Source organism: Macaca mulatta, chromosome 20 (genome assembly GCF_049350105.2).
Source record: "Macaca mulatta isolate MMU2019108-1 chromosome 20, T2T-MMU8v2.0, whole genome shotgun sequence".
Lineage (NCBI taxonomy): Eukaryota > Metazoa > Chordata > Mammalia > Primates > Cercopithecidae > Macaca > Macaca mulatta.
The window spans coordinates 16,025,260-16,043,672 of NC_133425.1; the positions used below are offsets into that span (position 1 = coordinate 16,025,260).

General features: G+C 48.4%; 1 protein-coding gene across 16 annotated transcripts in view; it reads right to left on the minus strand.

Annotated features, from left to right (window-relative positions):
• The window catches only part of PDXDC1 (pyridoxal dependent decarboxylase domain containing 1), a 61,387-nt gene that overhangs the window by 1,851 nt on the left and 41,123 nt on the right, over positions 1–18,413 (minus strand). For 10 of the 16 annotated variants that reach the window (XM_077987157.1, XM_077987162.1, XM_015125682.3 and 7 more), the window contains 11 exons: positions 15,286–15,336; positions 11,037–11,100; positions 8,781–8,869; positions 7,685–7,790; positions 5,862–6,033; positions 4,744–4,862; positions 4,334–4,455; positions 3,368–3,460; positions 3,193–3,289; positions 2,212–2,316; positions 1,511–1,743 (listed from right to left, as the gene is read on the minus strand). In XM_077987157.1, the coding sequence (XP_077843283.1) occupies positions 1,511–1,743; positions 2,212–2,316; positions 3,193–3,289; positions 3,368–3,460; positions 4,334–4,455; positions 4,744–4,862; positions 5,862–6,033; positions 7,685–7,790; positions 8,781–8,869; positions 11,037–11,100; positions 15,286–15,336 (1,251 nt within the window). Of the gene's footprint in view, positions 1–35; positions 1,809–2,211; positions 2,317–3,192; positions 3,290–3,367; positions 3,461–4,333; positions 4,456–4,743; positions 4,863–5,861; positions 6,034–7,684; positions 7,791–7,940; positions 8,870–11,036; positions 11,101–15,285; positions 15,337–18,413 lie in introns of those variants that run through there. The other 6 variants (XM_077987167.1, XM_077987165.1, XM_077987164.1 and 3 more) reach the window with 3 other exon arrangements.

The window sequence follows — 18,413 nt, forward strand, 5'->3', positions numbered from 1 at the left end:
TCTTTTGTAATAACATTTATAAACTGAATTCACTGTTAACAATTTCAAGAACCTTTATTGAAACCAACATTCGAATAATATCTCAAGGGTGAAATGTTTCAGCAAAACCAGTTTTAACAATTCCAAATATATATAAAAACATGTAATTTTGTTAAAGGTGATAATTTACCCCTCCCCCATTTTATCTGCTATAATTCATTGCACCAAATAGGGAAGACTTTAATCATCTGCACCAAAAAAAAACCACAAAAAACCCTGCATTTTAACAAGTGTCAAATGTCAAAAATCCCATCAAATCAGAGTATAATTATAGGCTTAATATGGTATAACTAAGGCTTCCAATACTACAGTCCAGAAACCCAGTGTGAATTCCCCATTTTCAGGTCTCCCAAAAGTTTTGACTCTGCTGGACTAAAAAGGCACAGGGGCCATTACATACTACGAAGTGATGCAGTACTTCGGAAAAGGAGGAACAGGCAGTGCGAGCGAGCTTCTACTGACTTAAGCAGGGAGCCTGGCTGGATCAGCATGAGAGTGATCTGCTGGTTCGTGTTTCTGAGTTGGGCCCAGGTGAGCTGCCAGGGCAGTAGAAGCTGCAGAAGCTTCAGTGGGAGACAAGTCAAAGGGGTACTTGCTTTCAGATTTTAACCCACGTGGGTGCTGTGCAGCACACGGGAGAAGGCTCTGAAGGGTAGCATCTACTGGGTTTTCAGCTACTAAACAGAAATGAGCACAGTCTGTACTTATGTGCCAAGTTAAAAGCTTTACCAGTATTTAAAAATATATGGTCAGGAGGAGACTTTACATAGTTTCTCTTTACAAACAGTATATAAAGGGAGAAACGGGCTTGTGGCAGAGGACAGTCCTGGACAGTCGCAGCCTTGCCACAGCTCAAGTGGACACAGTCCTTACTAAGTCTCCAGGAAGAGCAGTAGCTGGGGAGGGTTTCTGATGCTCTTATTTACAATCCCACAAACACTGCTTTCCTTCAAGCCTAGCAGGCCCGTTGTATATTGCAGTTGATCATAGTAAAGACCGACTAACACCGACAGCAAAGGAAACGGCCAGTCTCACCTCTGAAGTGTCGCAGAGAACCTGGAGAATGCTAATGAAAAGCTGTTTGACCAAAAAGTTGCCACGTGCAACCTCATCACTTAGGCTTATGTTTAGAAAGAGCAAGGGTCCAAGTGGTAGACACTTGAAATTCGAAGTGTTTTTTGTGAATAAAAAGCGTTTATGTTAACTTAGGAAAAAGTGGTATTAGAACAGCAAACAGTTCCTGGTGGTTCTACATTTACAGGAAGTTAGACAAGCCGACTGCCCTCCTAGAAAGTCTACCTTTCAGGCACATAATTGTGCCAAAATCCCAGTGAAGCACGAATAACAGTAATTTATATTAGTATGTGGCACAGTTCACATTTCCAATAGAACTTCATCTTCCCTGAAACAATACTCAGTACAGTCTCAAACCACACAGTGAGTCTTATCTTAAGCTCTCCGCTCCTTCTACCTGTGGGTGGTCATCTTCTGGGTGAGGGGCCCCTTTCTGGAAGGCCTCGCTCCGGCTGGCGTGCTGAGGGCTGGGAGCCCCTGGGTGTCCCTCAGTGCTGCTGGCCTCGAGGGTGATCTGCTCCGGCCCACCGGACAGGCGCTCCACCTTTTCTAAGTCTTCAATGTGGCTGGCTGAGCTGGTCTCACTCAAAGCATCTGAACCTCGCAGGGACCTCTTAAAAGGCTTCTGGCCTACAGAAAGGGCAGACAGACCACGCCGAGGCTCAGTGAGGAGACTTCCGCAACACAGGCTGGCTCTGCAACAGATAATTGCTTTACTCTGGACACGGCTTCAGCAGAAATCTTGACTGGCTCTGAGGTGTGTTCAGAGATGAGAAAACCGAGAGCTGCTAGCGTGACACCAACATGCTCCCCAGGCCAGGGAACTCTCAAGGTCATCTTCATTAGGAAATGCGCGGGAGGGTAAACACCACAGTGACAATGTCATCTTTCATTGTTGGGGGGAAGTTGGGGAAGAAGACCCCAACTTCCCCTTAGCATGCTCCCGAGGGATTTCTTCAAGGCTGAATTCCACAGCCACCAAAATGGTTAAAGAGATGGCGGTGGTTGGTCTTAAATGAAGAGAAATAAACGTCTGGAGTTCAAGAACCCAGAAAACAAAGGAATACCTGAACTCAGCGTGGGCCGGGGGGCACTTACCTGGAAGCCTCTGCTTGGTGCGGCTGCCCGAGGGCGTTGGAGGCGGCGTGACTCCTGCACCTTGTGCTTTGTAGACGTATATGGGTTCCGTGGACTCCAGAGAGCCTGCGGGAGAGGAGAGGGCTGGGTGGAAACTACAGGCACAGGCCGCCCTGGAAGACACCACCTGCCCTCACATAGCCTTGTTCCCCAATAACCTCTTTCCAGCCACTGAGCCTGCCACAGACCGGTGGAGACGAGAGCACTTATGAATGTGCTGAGAGCTAGAGAAAGCCGCCTCACAGGGCCAGCACTGCCAGCACTCGAGTGCCGCATGAGCGCACCCGGGGAGCCAGGCCCAACAGGGAAACGTACTGTAGTCACAAGAAGTGGGTGCCTCTGCTGAAGGCTAAGGCTTGGGAGATTAGAAATCAGATAATCTTTTGCTTTCATGACAATGGAGTCATCGTTTCCTGGGGAAGAATGAAGGAAGGGGCTCGAGTGTAGGAAATTACTTCCTCGGTAGAACAGGAAAGGAGTCACAGACTGTTAACACCCTCCCCACATTCCAGCGGCTGGAACGCTTGCTGGCTGCCTGGTTCAAAATCAACTGTGCCAGCGCTCCATGCTTCAGTCTCTGCATTGCCGCTTGCAAAAGCCGTCCTCTGCTGGCGCAGAACACACGTGAAGACAAGAAGTATTAACCCTGAACCAAAGTGCCCAAGACACAGCACCCTGAGAGTCTGCACGGCTGAGCAGGCGCATCCTCATGGCCTCGCGGTGGCAACAGCTGCGGAGAGCAGGGTAGCTGCGGAGAGCAGGGTGTAGGGGGAGGAGGGCAGGGCACACCAGACCTTGTCTTCTCAGATGCCCAGCCCACATCCAGTGATGAAGAATGGGAACCAGGCCGGGCTTCTTAGTGCGAAGAGTGTTGGGACCCAAGGGCATCTGGTGAAACCTCCCAAGGTCAATGAGACCTGGGTGGCGGCTACGCCATCCTACCTGCTGTCAAGTTAAAAGTTCTTCCCTTCTGTAAAGCCTGGACCGGAGAAAACCAATTCAGCACGGAGCCCACTACAGGGATCTGCCGCAACACCCCCTGCAAGACAGGACCAGTGCTCAGGGTCACCTGGCCTCGCGGCGGTGCCCCCAGCCTGCTGCCCGTCGGGGGCCTCACCTCTTCCAGAAGCCGCTCTTCGTTTGCCTTCTGCAGCTCGACCTGAGCTTCCTGAATGCCTTTCCGGACCACCTCTGTCATGTTCTCCAGAAGCTGCGGTTAAGACCAAGAAAGGCATCACTTGTTTAAGCTGCTCGCCTGGGGCCCAGAAGAGCTAGTAACATGGCACTGAGGGAGTATTTCAAAAGCAGGTCAATGAAATCCTGCATTGAAATGCCGTGTAAAAAAAAAATAGAAAATCAAAGACAAGCGGATAAAATGCTCATAGAGGCCTAGGCAGACACACCTTGGTGACCAGCCTCATTTGGTAGGTATTCTTGAAAACAGAAAAGTCATAAAGTCAGGCTAGGAAGAAACCTCAAGGAGTCCACCCAGGAAGGAATGAAGCTGGCTCCTCGGCCACATGTCTCTCTCCTTTTACAGCAGTCTTACCTTGGTCCCTCTTCTCTCCTTTTGAGTGATTTTAAGGAAGTAATGATCTGTTTGGAGGATACCTGATCAGCCTTCTAGCCTGGTCCTCCACACTAAGGGACCCACAGCAGTAGGTCTGTTCCTGGTGGGAAGTGCTGTAGGGAAGGGGTATGGGGGGAACCACACATAAAGAAGGCCCTGTTTCATTCACCCTCAGGACACAGCTCCAGAGCGGAAGTCCTTCCTGACCTTGGTGGCAGGGGTGAATGTGTCTGCCTGTGTGTCCAGCTACCCGCCCTCTTCTCCAAGGCGGGGTTACTACACCGCGTGGCTATGTGGATCTTTCCCCCTGAGCTTGTGAGATCACTGGGGCATGGGCTGTCAAACCCACTTGGCATCCCTGACACCTGGCACAAGGCCCAGCTTACAGGAAATATTGACAGACTTTAAGAGAGAATGAACAGACATCCCAAGGGCAGCTCCTTTCCTCGTGACCCCCGCTGTTTGGTGGGACAAAACTCGGAAAAGGAATGAACACTGATGGGTGCTACGGACCCTGGAGTTCTCCTCTATCTCCCGGGCTGTGGCCGCAATGGTCTCCACGAGCTCAGCCACGTCCATGTCCTCGCTCGCCATGCCAACATAAAGGCAGCTCTTCATGCTCTTATACTCAGGGCCTGCAAAGGAAATGAGACAAACTTGGGTTCCCAAGTCCTCTGTCATGGGTGAGACGTGGACCTGCTCTCCTGTCCAGTGGCCTGGCCACGCACAAAGGGGTCTCCTCCACGGAGATTCTAAGGACAGAGAGAAAGGCCTGGCAAGGCTGCAGAAGGGGTCTCAGAACCGCACCTTCGCCCGGAACTCAGCCGGAGAGATGCTAACCCTCCAAGAGATAAGCCATCTTCTTTAAAGCCAGTTAGCAAATGTCCTTCCAAACCTCACAGCTGACTTATAAAAGTAATTACCTATTTTAAATGTTAGGTCAGATTCCAGTTCATTTAACTTTTTCAGGAGTCCAGCGTGGATTTTTTCCCCTTCAGGATCTGATTTCAAGCTGCTCTTATCATCATTAGCATGTTCATACCTAAAATAACATCAAACGACAGCATTTCAGCCTGAAAGATCAATGTCTCTTCTGATACAGGATTAGGGGTGGAGTAGAAACCTCTAGATATTAGCAAGACAATGGAGTGGAACCAGTGGGCAAAAGAGCTACTCCGAGTGTCTCCAGACCAAACTTTCAGGAAGGCCACAGGTGTATAGATTGCCAGGAGTAAAGAGAGAGTCACAGGAAAGCCTTTTTTTTTTTTTTTTTTTGAGGCAGGGTCTCACTCGGTGGCCCAGGCTAGAGTGCAGTGGCATGATCTTGACTCACTGCAACCTCCACTTCCTGGGCTCAGTTGATCCTCCCATCTAAGCTTCCCGAGTAGCTGGGACTACAGGTGTACGCCACCACCCCTGGCTAACTGTTGTAATTTTGTAGAGATGGGGTTTCGCCATGTTGTCCAGGCTGGTCTCAAGCTCCTGACCTCAGTGATCCGTCCTCCTGTCGGCCTCCCAAAGTGCTGGGGTTACAGGCATGAGCCACCGTGCCCAGCCGAAAGCCTAAGTCTTTAGTTCCATGCAAGGTCTGGAAGTCTCATGTGCAATACAAAAAGAGGTTTGCCTCACCTCTGAAGGCGAGAGAAAGCAGCCACAGGACTGCACCCACTGAATGAGAAAGGACAGGGGAGTTCTCTCTCCCCAAGAGCTGGGTTTTCTCTTACTGATTTGCAATTCTCTATATGCCCTGGATAGTAACCATTGTCAGTGATCTATACCTGTCTGCATCTTCTCCTAGGTAGCTGAGAGTCGGCACATACAGGCAGGACATTCAGCAGCTCCCCTCCCTGAGTGCCATGGTGGGCCGAATCACCTGCTTGCACTGTGCTTTTGTAAATGCCCAGAAAACTGAGTTGCATTTTTGTTAAGTATATTGTGACTACACAGTCATCTTGGATTTCTAAGGTGGTTCACAAAATGACCCACCCGTGTTCTTCATACAGAAAAATCTCTAACATCAAGTGGCAGGCCAAGACTTTACCTGACAACCCCTATTCCAGGCCAGTTAGGGTCATCAACATATAGGAGACCTGCCGTTGCTTCCACTTCCTGCTTGAACTCTTCACGCAACTGGAGCGTAGAGCTCAGCACTGGCAGTTTGCTTTCTATGCAGGCTACGAGCTGATCCACATCCTCTCCCCGCGTTCCTAAAACTGAAGATGTTCACAAAATGTCAGAGAAATGCTCACGAGATGGCCAATGACAAGAGGGCAGGGCTCTCTCTTCCACTACCGGGAAGGTCAAAAGCTTGAGGTACTCCAGTTACCTGGAGCCGTGGAGATTTAAAAACAAAGGCACTCAACCCAGACATGGAACAATTAGGGTTAGAAACGACACAGCTGGCTGTAGCAGGCGTGGAGTGTTTCCCTCACAGATGTGGCCCACAATGACACACTCCAGTGTTAGAAATCACTCTTCCCACAGCAAGCCTACTTCAGGCAGGCTGGAGACATCACACCACGGGTTCAGCATAAAAAGCCAGCCACAGACTCTATACATTCCTATGACGGAGAGAAAGGGAAGTACTGTGGTGGGCTGGTGTCCCCACAGGAACGGCAGGGAGATGGGGACAGTGCCGGACCTCAGGGCTCACTGGCTTACTTTTGCAGTGTTAGAGACTAAGCCTGTAGAGCTGTGGCCAGGCAATCCTTATAGTGGCCAGTGCTTTGGGAAGCTGAGGCAGGAGGATCACTTAAGGCCAGGAGTTTAAGAGCAGCCTGGGTGACATAGTGAGACCACGTCTCTATGAAAAATTAAAAAAAAAAAAAAATAGATGTGGTGGTGCTCGCCTGTAGTCCCAGCTCCTTGGGAGGCTGAGGCAGGGGACTGCTTGAGCCCAGGAGGTCGAGGTTGCAGTGAGCTATAGTCAAGACATTGCATTCCAGCCTGGGTGACAAATGAGACCTTGTTTCTAAAAAAAACAATAAAAACCAAAGCACAGACCCCCAGGCTTCATTCCAGACTCTCTGGAGGTGGGCAGCCACTGGTGTGTGTAAAGCTCCGGGTGACTGTCACGTGCAGTGGGGAGTGAGAACCCTTGCAGTGGGAAACCGAAGATCACAAGACATCAAAATACAGGAATTCCGGCCTGGCCAACATGGCAAAACCCCGTTTCTACAAAAAATGCAAAAACTAGTCCAGCGTGGTGGCTCGTGCCTGTGGTCCCAACTCCTCGGGGACTGACGTGGGAAGATCATTTGAGCCCAGGAGGTCAAGGCTGCAGTGAGCCATGGTCGCACCACTGCACTCCAGCCTGGGTGACAGAGCAAGACCCTGACTCAACAGCAACAAAAAAGGAATTCAGGTGGTGACTTTTTTTTTGAGACGGAGTCTCCTCTGTCGCCCAGGCTGAAGTGTAGAGGCGTAGTCTCGGCTCACTGCAACCTCTGCTTCCTGGGTTCAAGTGATTCTCCTGCCTCAGCCTCCCAAGTAGCTGGGACTATAGGCGTGTACTACCAGGCCTGGCTAAATTTTTGTATTTGTAGTAGAGACAGGGTTTCACCACGTTGGCCAGGCTGGTGTCGAACTCCTGACCTCAGATGATCCGCCTGCCTTGGCCTCCCAAAGTGCTGGGATTACAGGCGTGAGCCACCAAGCCAGCCAATTCAGGTGACTTCTGAATTCTCATTCTGATTCTGATAACTTACATGGGAATGCTAATCTACCTAAATTTAGCCCAAAAGAAAAGAAAATGCCCCTCCAAAAAGAGATGCTAATGACTCCAGGAGAACGGAGTATCATAAGCGCAAGCCAATCCACCCAGCAGCCCCAGAACAAGAGCAAGGGATGTGCGAGCCTGGTTACCTGCTGCCGTCATCAAAGGGCTGAACCGCACACAAGTGCCCTCGGCTTCCAGATCCATGACCGTGAGGCCACTCGCAGGCACCAGCTGCTTCAGCTGTTCTCCCAGCTGTGAGGAGGACAAAATGAACACCCTCCTGTCACGAGGGACTCAGAAGTCTTCAGGACCCACCCTCATCCCCTCAGCCCCAGACCAAAGAGGCTCCCGGAGAACTGGTTCCTTCTCATCTTTTGACTGTCTCTGAATACTTAGAGCAGCTTTTTAAAATCAGTAAATTTTGTTTTTTTCTTATTAATACGAGTTCATCGTAGAAAAATTTAGGAAATACAGGTAAACAAAAAGAAAAAAAATAACAATGACCCACAACACATTACTAAGCGACACCCACTGCTGACATGTGGTCTACCCCCAGTGTCACTTCTCTGAGTGGCAGGTGGGGTGTTGTAGTTGTTGCCATAAACAGGCTACTCGACACTGCTTAGTAACCTGCACTGATGCATTTCGTTTATGATGACCAGTTCCCTTCTGCGTGAGACATTCAGCTCTATGGTCTCTCACAGCTGTGCTGAGCCCCAGCATGGGTGTACCAGGACTTACCCGCCAACCCTGCTAGGCTGGGCGTGTCCAGCATTGGCTAGGACCGCTGCTGACGCCATCCCACACTGTTCACAACACGCTTCAGACTCAAATCCTAGAGTTACTATCCAGTGCCCAAAAAGCTACCGAAGCGCAGGCCTGGCTTCACACCGCCAGCCGCAGATGCTCGGCAGACTCTGCCTGGGGCTCCCGGCTGTGCTGCCCGGGCTCACCAGAACCCACCGCAGCTGCCCTGCAGCCCACATTGTGCCTGTTACCTCACAGCCTTATACGGCAGCAAGGAAAGTGAGGGAGCAATGCCGGAAGGACTTGCCAGAGGTGACCCAGCTCGTGAGGCGGTAACAGAACGGGGAACAGAACCCCAGAGCAGGCCCAGCACTGGCAGGGCGGCTCCTCCTGTGGGCCTCAGTTCCCATACGGGAGCGTGCGTCACCCTCACCAGCAGGTGGGGTAGTGATGGGCTAGGACCTGAAAGGAAAGGCGGGCAACTGCCATTCTCACCCAGCGATTCAGCGCGTCACACGAGTGCCTCTCCCGGCCAACTGCCGAAGCTGTCATGGTGGGTACTGGGACAGCTTTAAACACCGGATCTGACACCAAAACACAGAAAGGCAGTCACTCCCAGAAACACAGCTGACCAGAAACACCCTCCCAACCCCACTTCAGTCCCATCCCAATATTAGCCCGAGGGCACTGCCTCGTAGTACTGAATTCTCATGTATTATCTGACACAAGGGCTACGTTTCTTTTTCCTCATGATCTATGTGACACTTGAATACATTCACATAAAACAGAATGATTAATTTCATTTTTGAAAAGGTTTGCTTTCAAGGGATTTCAAGAGGAAACAGCAGTTGTTTTAAGTGAGTAACCAGTCTCCCAAGCACCGTGTGAGGTCTGTGAGTGCCACGATCATCCAACTAGGCCTCACAGTGGGTGCCAACCCATGCCAGGCACAGAGCCCAACACTTGAGACAGAAGGCAGGTAAGGTTTCTGTCATCTTGGAGCTTACATTTTAGTTGAGGAAATGGACCATAAAGACAGAAAATCACTCCATGTGGTTGTTAGTGTCACGAGAGAAGCTGGGGGCTCTGACAGAAAATGATGGAGTCCCTTAGGCAGGATAGGCAGGGGAGGCTCTCTGAGGAGGGGGATACTTAGTAGAGACCAAAATGGTGAGGAGGAGCTGGCACCAGAAGGGAGAAATGTGTGTGAGGCAGAGGGAACACCGAGTGTTACGCCCGTGCAGTAGGAAAGGGCAGTGTTCCTGCAGCGCAGAAAAGACTGGTCTGACTGAGGCACAATGAACGAGAGGGAGAGTGGAAGGGGGGAAGGCAGAGGGGAAGTTGGGGCAGAGTGTGCAGGCCTCATGGGGCGTGGGAAAGCCTGGCCTTTGTTCCACTGAAATGGTAAGATACCCTTGGGCTCTGGGCAGGGAAGTGACACTGATGCAGGAGTGCTGGGAAGGGAAGAGCGGGGTCCCTTTAAATGACACAGAAACAGGGAAGGGAAGTGCTGGGGAGAGAAAGGCCGGTCCCTGGCTAGGACTCCACCCCACGGACCTACGTGAGGACAGGCACTCCTGCCTTCCCCTACATGTTGCATTTCCCAAGACCACCCTGGCCCGCCACACCACCATCCTGGGCCTATAAAGACCCTAGTGGGCAGACCAAAGTGGCCGGATGGCAAGAGGAACACATTGGTGGAAAAAAGACACAAGGGGCTGGTCATCGAGAGCAGGCCGGCAGAAGAGCACCCTGACCGGCAAGCCAGCAGGCCATCGGCCAGCGGGATGAGGTGGAGTTCGGCCAGGGCCGCTGACTGGCCCAACTCCAAGGGAAAACGATCTCCCTTCTGGCTCCCCCATTGGCGGAGAGCTACTTCCATTCAATAAACCTTGCACTCATTCTCCAAGCCCACGTGTGATCGTGTGATCCCATTCTTCCGGTACACCAAGGCAAGAACCTGGGATACATTAATCCCTCTGTCCTTGTGATAAGGAAGGGGGTCTAACTGAGCTAAAACAAGCTGCCTACAGGCGACTAAATTAAAAGAGCACACTGTAACACATACCCACTGGGGCCTTAGGAGCTATAAAATATTCACCCCTAGATGCTGCCATGGGGTCGGAGCCCCACAGCCTGCCTGTCTGTATGCTCTCCTAGAGGTCTGAGCAGCAGCGGGGCACTGAAGAAGTGAGCCGCACCCCCATCACGTGCCCCGTGAGGGGGACAAGGGAACCTTTCCAGTTTCAACACCATGTGACTTCCACTTATAACCCTCACTCTGCCAGGTGAAGAATGGTCTGGAATGGGTTGTGTAGAACATATGAAAGTCAGAGATCAGTTGAGAGGGGACAATGGCCATCCAGGTAAAAAAATAATGGTGCTCTGGACTAGACTGGTGGCACTTGGGACATTCTTTAAAGATACAGATTCCTGGGTACAACCTACTGACTCAAAATATGTGGGAAGTAAGGCCCACAAATCTTTATGTTCAAGCAACTCTTTCTCAGCCATTCCAGCACTGGTCCAGGGACTGGCATTTGGGAACCCCTGGTTTAATCACCGCAAACTATCAGCAAAATGCTAAGGCATTTCGGACTGAAGTTTTCATGAACATTATTACATTTTTCTGAAATGCTGACTGAAGATTTTTCGCAATAAAAATATTTTGAACTATTTAACTTGGAATGGTATCAAATTCAAAGCCTTTAACACAGATATGAAAATAACCCTCTTTTAAAATTCACTGACCTGAGTCTGGTAATTCCTGGAAAAATCTGAACACCACTACTGGGGAGCTGAGCTCATCTTCCACCTGGAAGAATGGAAGTCTCATATCACCAAGTAATATTAAACTCCAGACACCTTCAAAATGAAATGCTGAGTTCAAAAACTCGCTTAGAGATGCTCTATTTGTAAATAAACACGCTAAAAAGTTCAGAGATTAATTTCAGTTGCTAGAAAAACAAAAATCAAATGTTCAGTAAAATTTTCAAAAATAACTATGAGCCAGCCCCTGAAAGCACACTGTGAATTATAAGATATCTGACACTGGTACAATGAAATTAAAGCATGGGGAAATTTTAATAAGGGATAAACATAGGTCTAACATTAAAGATTCAAATCAGTAAGAAGCAGTGAAATGAGACTCAGTGCTGAGAGAGCCCATGCTTTCAAGAATCCCATAAATTATGCAAGATTTATTGAAACTTAAACTTTTTTTTAGAGATGGGGTCTTGCTATGTTGTCCAGGCTGGTCTTGAACTCTTGGCCTCAATTAATCCTCCTACTTTGGCTTTCCAAGTGTTGGGATTACAGGCGTGAGACACTGTGCCTGGCCAACTACAAGTTTTTATACTCACAGGAAAAAAGAGGGGGAAACAAGTACTTTCTTCCCCTTTGTAAAACTTTTGGAACAAGATGCAAGTCCTGCTGGAGATGTAGACAAGCACAGCTGAGAAGTGGATGTGTGTATTTTCTAATATATTTACTTATTATTAAAGACAGGCCACAGACGACTAACTTCATTAGTGGGTTTCCTAACAGTTGAAGACATCCACTGCATTATGTATTATGATAATCCAGCAGTGAGTTCCTGTTCTGCATCAAACAGTATACCCTGACCTGGTCAAGCCATGGGGTCAGGGTACCATAAGCAGCCATGTCCTTGGCCGGCTCTGTGGTACTACAGGGGCGTGTGGGCGGTCCTGGGGGAGAAGATCTCTAAGCATCCAACAATCCCAGAACTAAAGCTCTAGTCATAAAACTTCTGTTCCAAGGCTCTTTGAGTGTGATGACTCACTGGTAGGGCCTCAACAGGAAATGCTAACTTGGAAAGGCAAGAAGCAGCGGCCCAAGATCTTTTCTACTAACTTTTCAAAGGACCGTGTGGACAGGATTCAGATCAAGCAGGATGCGAACTCAAATCTGCCAGTTATTTACGGGGCCAGTCCTGTGCTAAGTGCCTTCACATCCATCATCTTTCACTTACACAAATAAAACATGTGATACTTTTAAAGGTATGGCGGCAGCGGGGCGGGGGGGTTGCTTCATATTTAAATAGGGGGGCAAGTTCAATAAGCAAGTAGGAACAAAAAGGCAACAAAATAATCCACCCATTCTCCCATCCTCAGCTAGGAGATGGCAGAGTGAGGTGAGTGCCAAGACTTCTATGAATATTATGATCATCTTTTCTTTCTTTGAACTCAGTGGTCTCAAATGTCAATGTGTGTGAGAAATACTACACAGGGTTAGAGACACTCCTGGTTCTACCAACGTGATAGACTCAGTGGATACTGAAGCTGTCAATTCTGAATATCTGAAATACTGGATTAAATATAACTAAGAACCAAAAAAAGGTTAAACCATGGCTGGGCTCACACACACAAAAAGGTGAATCCAAACAGAGGAAACAGAAAGACGACTGTCAGCTGAGTGGCAGGGGATGGGGGCATGTCTGGGGCCTGGCACTGGGCTTTCAGGGCTAGGGTCTTGGGTGTTAATGCCCAGGTGAGTGGTGAGTCTGTATAAGGCCTTTACAAAGCTTCTATAGGAAAGACAAACGGATCTGATTTCAGATAGTAATAAGAGTGATGAAGACGACCCAAGGGATGGAGTGACATCTGACGGTGGGAGGGTATCTTAGGGTGGTCAGGAAAGGCCTTTCTGAAGAGGTGAGATTTGAATTAAGATCTGAAAGGTAAGAAACCAGCCATTAGAAGAATTGAGGCTGGGGAGGCTGGGCACGGCTCACATCTGTAATCCCAGCACTTTGGGAGGCTGAGGCGGGAGGATCATGGGGTCAGGAGTTCAAGACCAGCCTGGCCAACATGGTGAAACCCCGTCTCTACTAAAAATACAGAAATTAGTGGGCATGGTGGCGCGTGCCTGTAATTCCAGCTACTTGGGAGGCTGAGGCAGGAGAACTGCTTGAGCAGGGAGCCAGGAGGCGGAGGTTGCAGTGAGCCGAGATCGTGCCACTGCACTCCAGCCTGGGCTACAGAGCGAGACTCCATCACAAAAAAAATAAAAAGAATTGGGGGTGAGGGGGTGGGAAACGGTGTTTCCAGGCAGAGAGAACAGCATGTACATAGGAGATTGTCGGGAGGGTTAAATGAAATAACGCATGTAAAGTACTTAATACCATGCATGCATTTCACAAGCAGCAGCTGGGACGGTGGTGATGACGGTGATGACAACAATGACTCACAGACCATAACACCTCATGGTGTTAGCCAATCATTGTATCCTCTACTGAGAAAACAGCCATTGGAAGAAGGGACAGAGCAGGCTTTCTGCCTGGGCCAGCGTGGCCTACAGAGATGCTCCAAAACAACTGGTGATTAGCACCACTGGGTCCCCCGATTTGAGAATGAGGGAGCAGCGATGACTGAGGAAAAGCTGAGTGCGCTCAGCATGGCAGGGGCAGGAAAGCAGACAGGCCCAGCACTGCCTGGATTCCTAACAGCTTGTTCAAGCGAGGCCATAATTTGCTTCTCTGTTTGCAATCAGAGGAGTCCAACCAACATACTTTGACAGTGGAGCTCACAGGCCTGGAAAGAAAATGACTCAATGTCACAGGGTCACCCTGTGGCACTGCTCAGAGTAGGGCCCAGGCCTCTGAACTTAGATTCATGCCTTCTGCTTTTCCAGTGGTCCACTTCCTCGTCCAAGGCTAGAATCCCCCACCGAGCTAGAACTCGGGTCAACTGGCTCCAGACTCCCACTCAGAAGGCAGAGTAGACACACCCCCTTCAACAAAACCATGTATTTTTTTTCTTCCTTGAGACAGGGTGTCTGTCACCCAGGCTGGAGTGCAGTGGCACAATCTCGGCTCACTGCAACCTCTGCCTCCCGGGTTCAAGCAATTCTTTCACCTCAGCCTCCCCAGTAGCTGGGACTACAGGTGTGTGCCACCACGCTCGGCTACTTTTTGTATTTAAACCAAACCGGCCGGGCGCAGTGGCTCAAGCCTGTAATCCCAGCACTTTGGGAGGCCGAGACGGGCGGATCACGAGGTCAGGAGATCGAGACCATCCTGGCTAACACGGTGAAACCCCATCTCTACTAAAATACAAAAAAAATTAGCCAGGCGAGGTGGCGGGCGCCTGTACTCCCAGCTACTCGGGAGGCTGAGGCAGGAGAATGGCGTGAACCCGGGAGGCGGGGCTTGCAGTGAGCTGAGATCCAGCCACTGCACTCCAGCCTGGGCAACAGAGCCAGACTCCGTCTCAAAAAAAAAAAAAAAAAAAAAAAAAAAAAAAAAAAAAACCAAAAAACCAAACCATGTTCTAAAAGAAAAATAAACTCTACTGACTTGAACCCCAAATACGCTCAAATGTTAGTTGTAAACTTAAGCATACTTTGCAGAATTGTCAAAGAAACACTCAGTGAACCTATTTAAATCAGAATTTGACATATATTTCCTGAAGTTCTAAAATACAATGAAGCGAAACACAAAAACAATCAAACCTGAACTGATCCTCATTCTCTCCTAAATCCTTATTTCCTTGTCTAGTTATGCCTAGGGAGCAATCTCTGTTGGATTCACTTCAGGAAGGTATCAGAAGACAAGAGCAGGGCCATTTCCTTTTCCCTTTCTCCCGCTTCATGCAAATGAAAACTGATGGCAGAAGGTTTCAGAAAGAGAAGCCCAAAGCATTCTGAGGCACACAGTGAGTTTTCATTTTGGGAAGATGAGTGTGCCCAAGGCCTTGGGCAGCTGAAGTCAATGGTGTTTATCTTCGTGCAATTCTGAACTTTAACACAATAAATAAAGTCTATGAAAAGCACCGTAGGAATTAAACATTGTATGGTTCAAATTTCTTCGCTTCAGGCTCACTGTATAAATATAGGCAGTTTGTTGTTGTTGTTTTCACTGGAGCTGACACAATTCCACTGAAATGTGGAGAAAATCATTCTAAAGTTCTAAAATCATTCTAAGTTGCCGAAGTTTAAAAAAAAGTTATGTTTTGAAAACATATGAAATTATATACTATACCAAGATTTTGATGTAATTCACTTTCTTCAAACTTTCCTGCAACCGTTGACTCTGCAAATGACAAAAAATAGCACGTGTAATCAAACGGACACGGATATGCAGAAGTGGTTTTCACCAGGGGCTGTGGAGGTCTGTGAACATGGATATCAGGCAAAGTCACCTGCGACTTGGTGGTTTCTAAGTTCAGCCACCCATTTTTGTATTTCAACATCTGTAAATATTCACCAATCTTTCATTTAAAAGTTACATTAGTAATTCAAGAAAAGCAGTTTCTAATAAGACACAGAAATCTGTAGTATTTGCAATGTAAGTCTGTCTTTCATTCAAAAGCTACTGAGTATAATTAAACACGTGCAAGGCACAGTACCGAACACTGGGGGAGACCAATGACAAATGAGAGGACACAGCGCACTCAAGAGCTGGTGATAAGAGCACGATGCTGCCACTTACCACCTGCAGGACTACGGGTAAGTCACTTCATCTGCCAGTCACCAGCTATTTAAGCTGTCTGTGCTTCAGTTCCCTCAATCATAAAATGGGGAGGACAGTATGTATCTCGCTAAGCTGTGAGGATTAAATGAGTTGATATGCAATACAGCAAGTGCTTAGGAAGGCGGTCTAGAATGTAGTGTCACTAGACTAATGTCTCAATCCCAGGTCCCTCATCACTAATCGTATCTAACTCATGGGATTGGAGTACATTCATTAAACAGACACTCACTGAGTACTGGACAGTAGAAAGCCCCTCAAGAAATTCCTTTTTTTCTTCAAGAAAATTAATTCTGAATACACTGTCATGAGTGGAACTTACATTCTAGTGAAGCTGCAGGATCAAATGAGATGATGCATGAAAGTACTTCGTGGTGCCTGACACTGAGGTGTCAATAACTACTGAAGAAGAGAAACAAGAGAAGGAAGAGGAGGATGAGGAGGCGAATGCTGATTTGCGCTCTCAGGAAATGTACGCTCCACTGGGGACTCTAAGGCATGGCTATATACAGATGACCATGTCTGCTAAATGTCCATGCAGTTTAACACATGCATTTAGCCCGTGAGTCGGCAGCAGGACAGCATTCAATTCCTCAGAAGCATACGGTTCTGCCTGCAGGAAGATGCCAGAGCTGTGCTGACCTCAAGGGTTTGGTAGTTAATGGCATCATTCTGCACTCATAGCCAAGGGGAACTGAAAAAATCTCCGAGTGCCTAAACCGTCTCTAAATTAAGTTATTAAGGCTTCTCTTTCCTAAGAACCACATCTCAAGAAGTGAGTTAACAGCACAGTGAGACACTTTTCAAAAAATGCACCGCTTCTGTAAACATAATGAGCATCCATCTTTTTTCTTTTCTTTTTTTGAGACAGGGTCCTACTCTGTCGCCTAGGCTGGAGTGCAGTAGTGCTATTTGGGCTCACTGCAACCTTGACCTCCTGGGCTCAAGTGATCTTCCCACCTCAGCCTCCTGAGTAGCTGGGATCACAGTTTTGCGCCAATACATCTGGCTAATTTTTGTATTTTTTGTAGAGACAAGATTTCGCCATGTTGCCCAGGCTGGTCTTGAACTCTGGGGCTTCAGTGATCCACCTGCCCGGGCCTCCCAAAGTGCTAGGATTAGAGGCATGAGCCACCGCACCCGGCCCACAGCACAAATCTTAAAACTACTGAACTATCCTAACATATGATGAACAAAGGGACTACTGCTAGAGCACTATGAAAATACTTGTTTTTCGTGTGTGTGTGTGTGTGTGTGTGTGTGTGTGTGTGTGTTTGTTTTAGATGGAGTCACCCAGCCTGAAGTGCAGTGGCATGACCTTGGCTAACTGCAACCTTCACCTCCTAAGTTCGAGCAATTCTCCCTGCCTCAGCCTCCTGAGTAGCTGGGACTATAGGCGCCTGCCACCATGCCTGGCTAATTTTTGTATATTTAGTAGAGACGGGGGGTCTCACCATGTTGGCCAGGCCAGTCTCAAACTCCTGACCTCAGGTGATCCGCCCACCTCAGCCTCCCAAAGTGCTGGGATTACAGGTGTGAGCCACCGCACCCGGCCACCTATTTTTCTTAAATATAGAAATGATACTTAAGAAAGTGCCAACTCCCCAAGAATATATTTAAAACAAAGATTTCAACCCACGTGCATAATTTACTATATGAACAGACACTACAGAAAGAGCTCTCCTGTATTCATTCCTTAAGCCATCCTGGCAATCCTGTGTCATACATATATTTCACAGGTAAGAAAACGGTGACGCACTTCTGAGCTTAGGTAGGGCTCAGCTCTAACCCTGAGTAAATATGACCTTGGTTTTTTTTTTTCTTTTTCTTTTTTTTGAGATGGAGTCTCGCTCTCTCACCCAGGCTGGAGTGCAGCAGCGCGATCTCGGCTCACTGCAAGCTCCACCTCCCGGGTTCACGCCATTCTCCTGCCTCAGCCTCCCAAGCAGCTGGGACTACAGGTGCCCGCCACCACACTCGGCTAATTTTTTGTATTTTTAGTAGAGACGGGGTTTCACCATGTTAGCCAGGATGGTCTCGATCTCCTGACCTCGTGATCCGCCCGCTTCAGCCTCCCAAAGTGCTGGGATTACAGGCGTGAGCCACCGCGCCTGGCCTGTTTTTTTGCTTTCTAAATGCTACAATCTGAATATTTATGTCCCCACAAAATTCCTTTGTTGAAACCTAATCCCAAATGAGTTGAGGCCTTTGGGAGGTGATTAGGGCATGAGGATGGAACCCTCATGAACAGGATTAGTGACCTTCTGAAAGAGGCTCAAGGGACTGTGTTCACCCCTTCTGCCATGTGAGGCCACATGCAAGGTACTATCTATGAGGAACGGGCCCTCACCAGACACGGAATCTCCTGGCACCTTGATCTGAGACTTCTCACGTCCAGAACTGTAAGCAATAAATGTCTGTTGTTTATAAGTTACCCAGTCTAAGGTATTTTGTTATAGAAGATTGGTCTAAAACACTGAAATATAGCATAATTATGTATTTTTCACAATTAGAACACATTTAAAATGGAGAGAGAATTAGAATTGTCCCCAAGAGCCCTGCAATTTGGGAACCCAAGCCAGCTGGTTTTCAAAATATCCATGCCCTCCACAATCACCCTGTAACCTTCCCATTCCTTC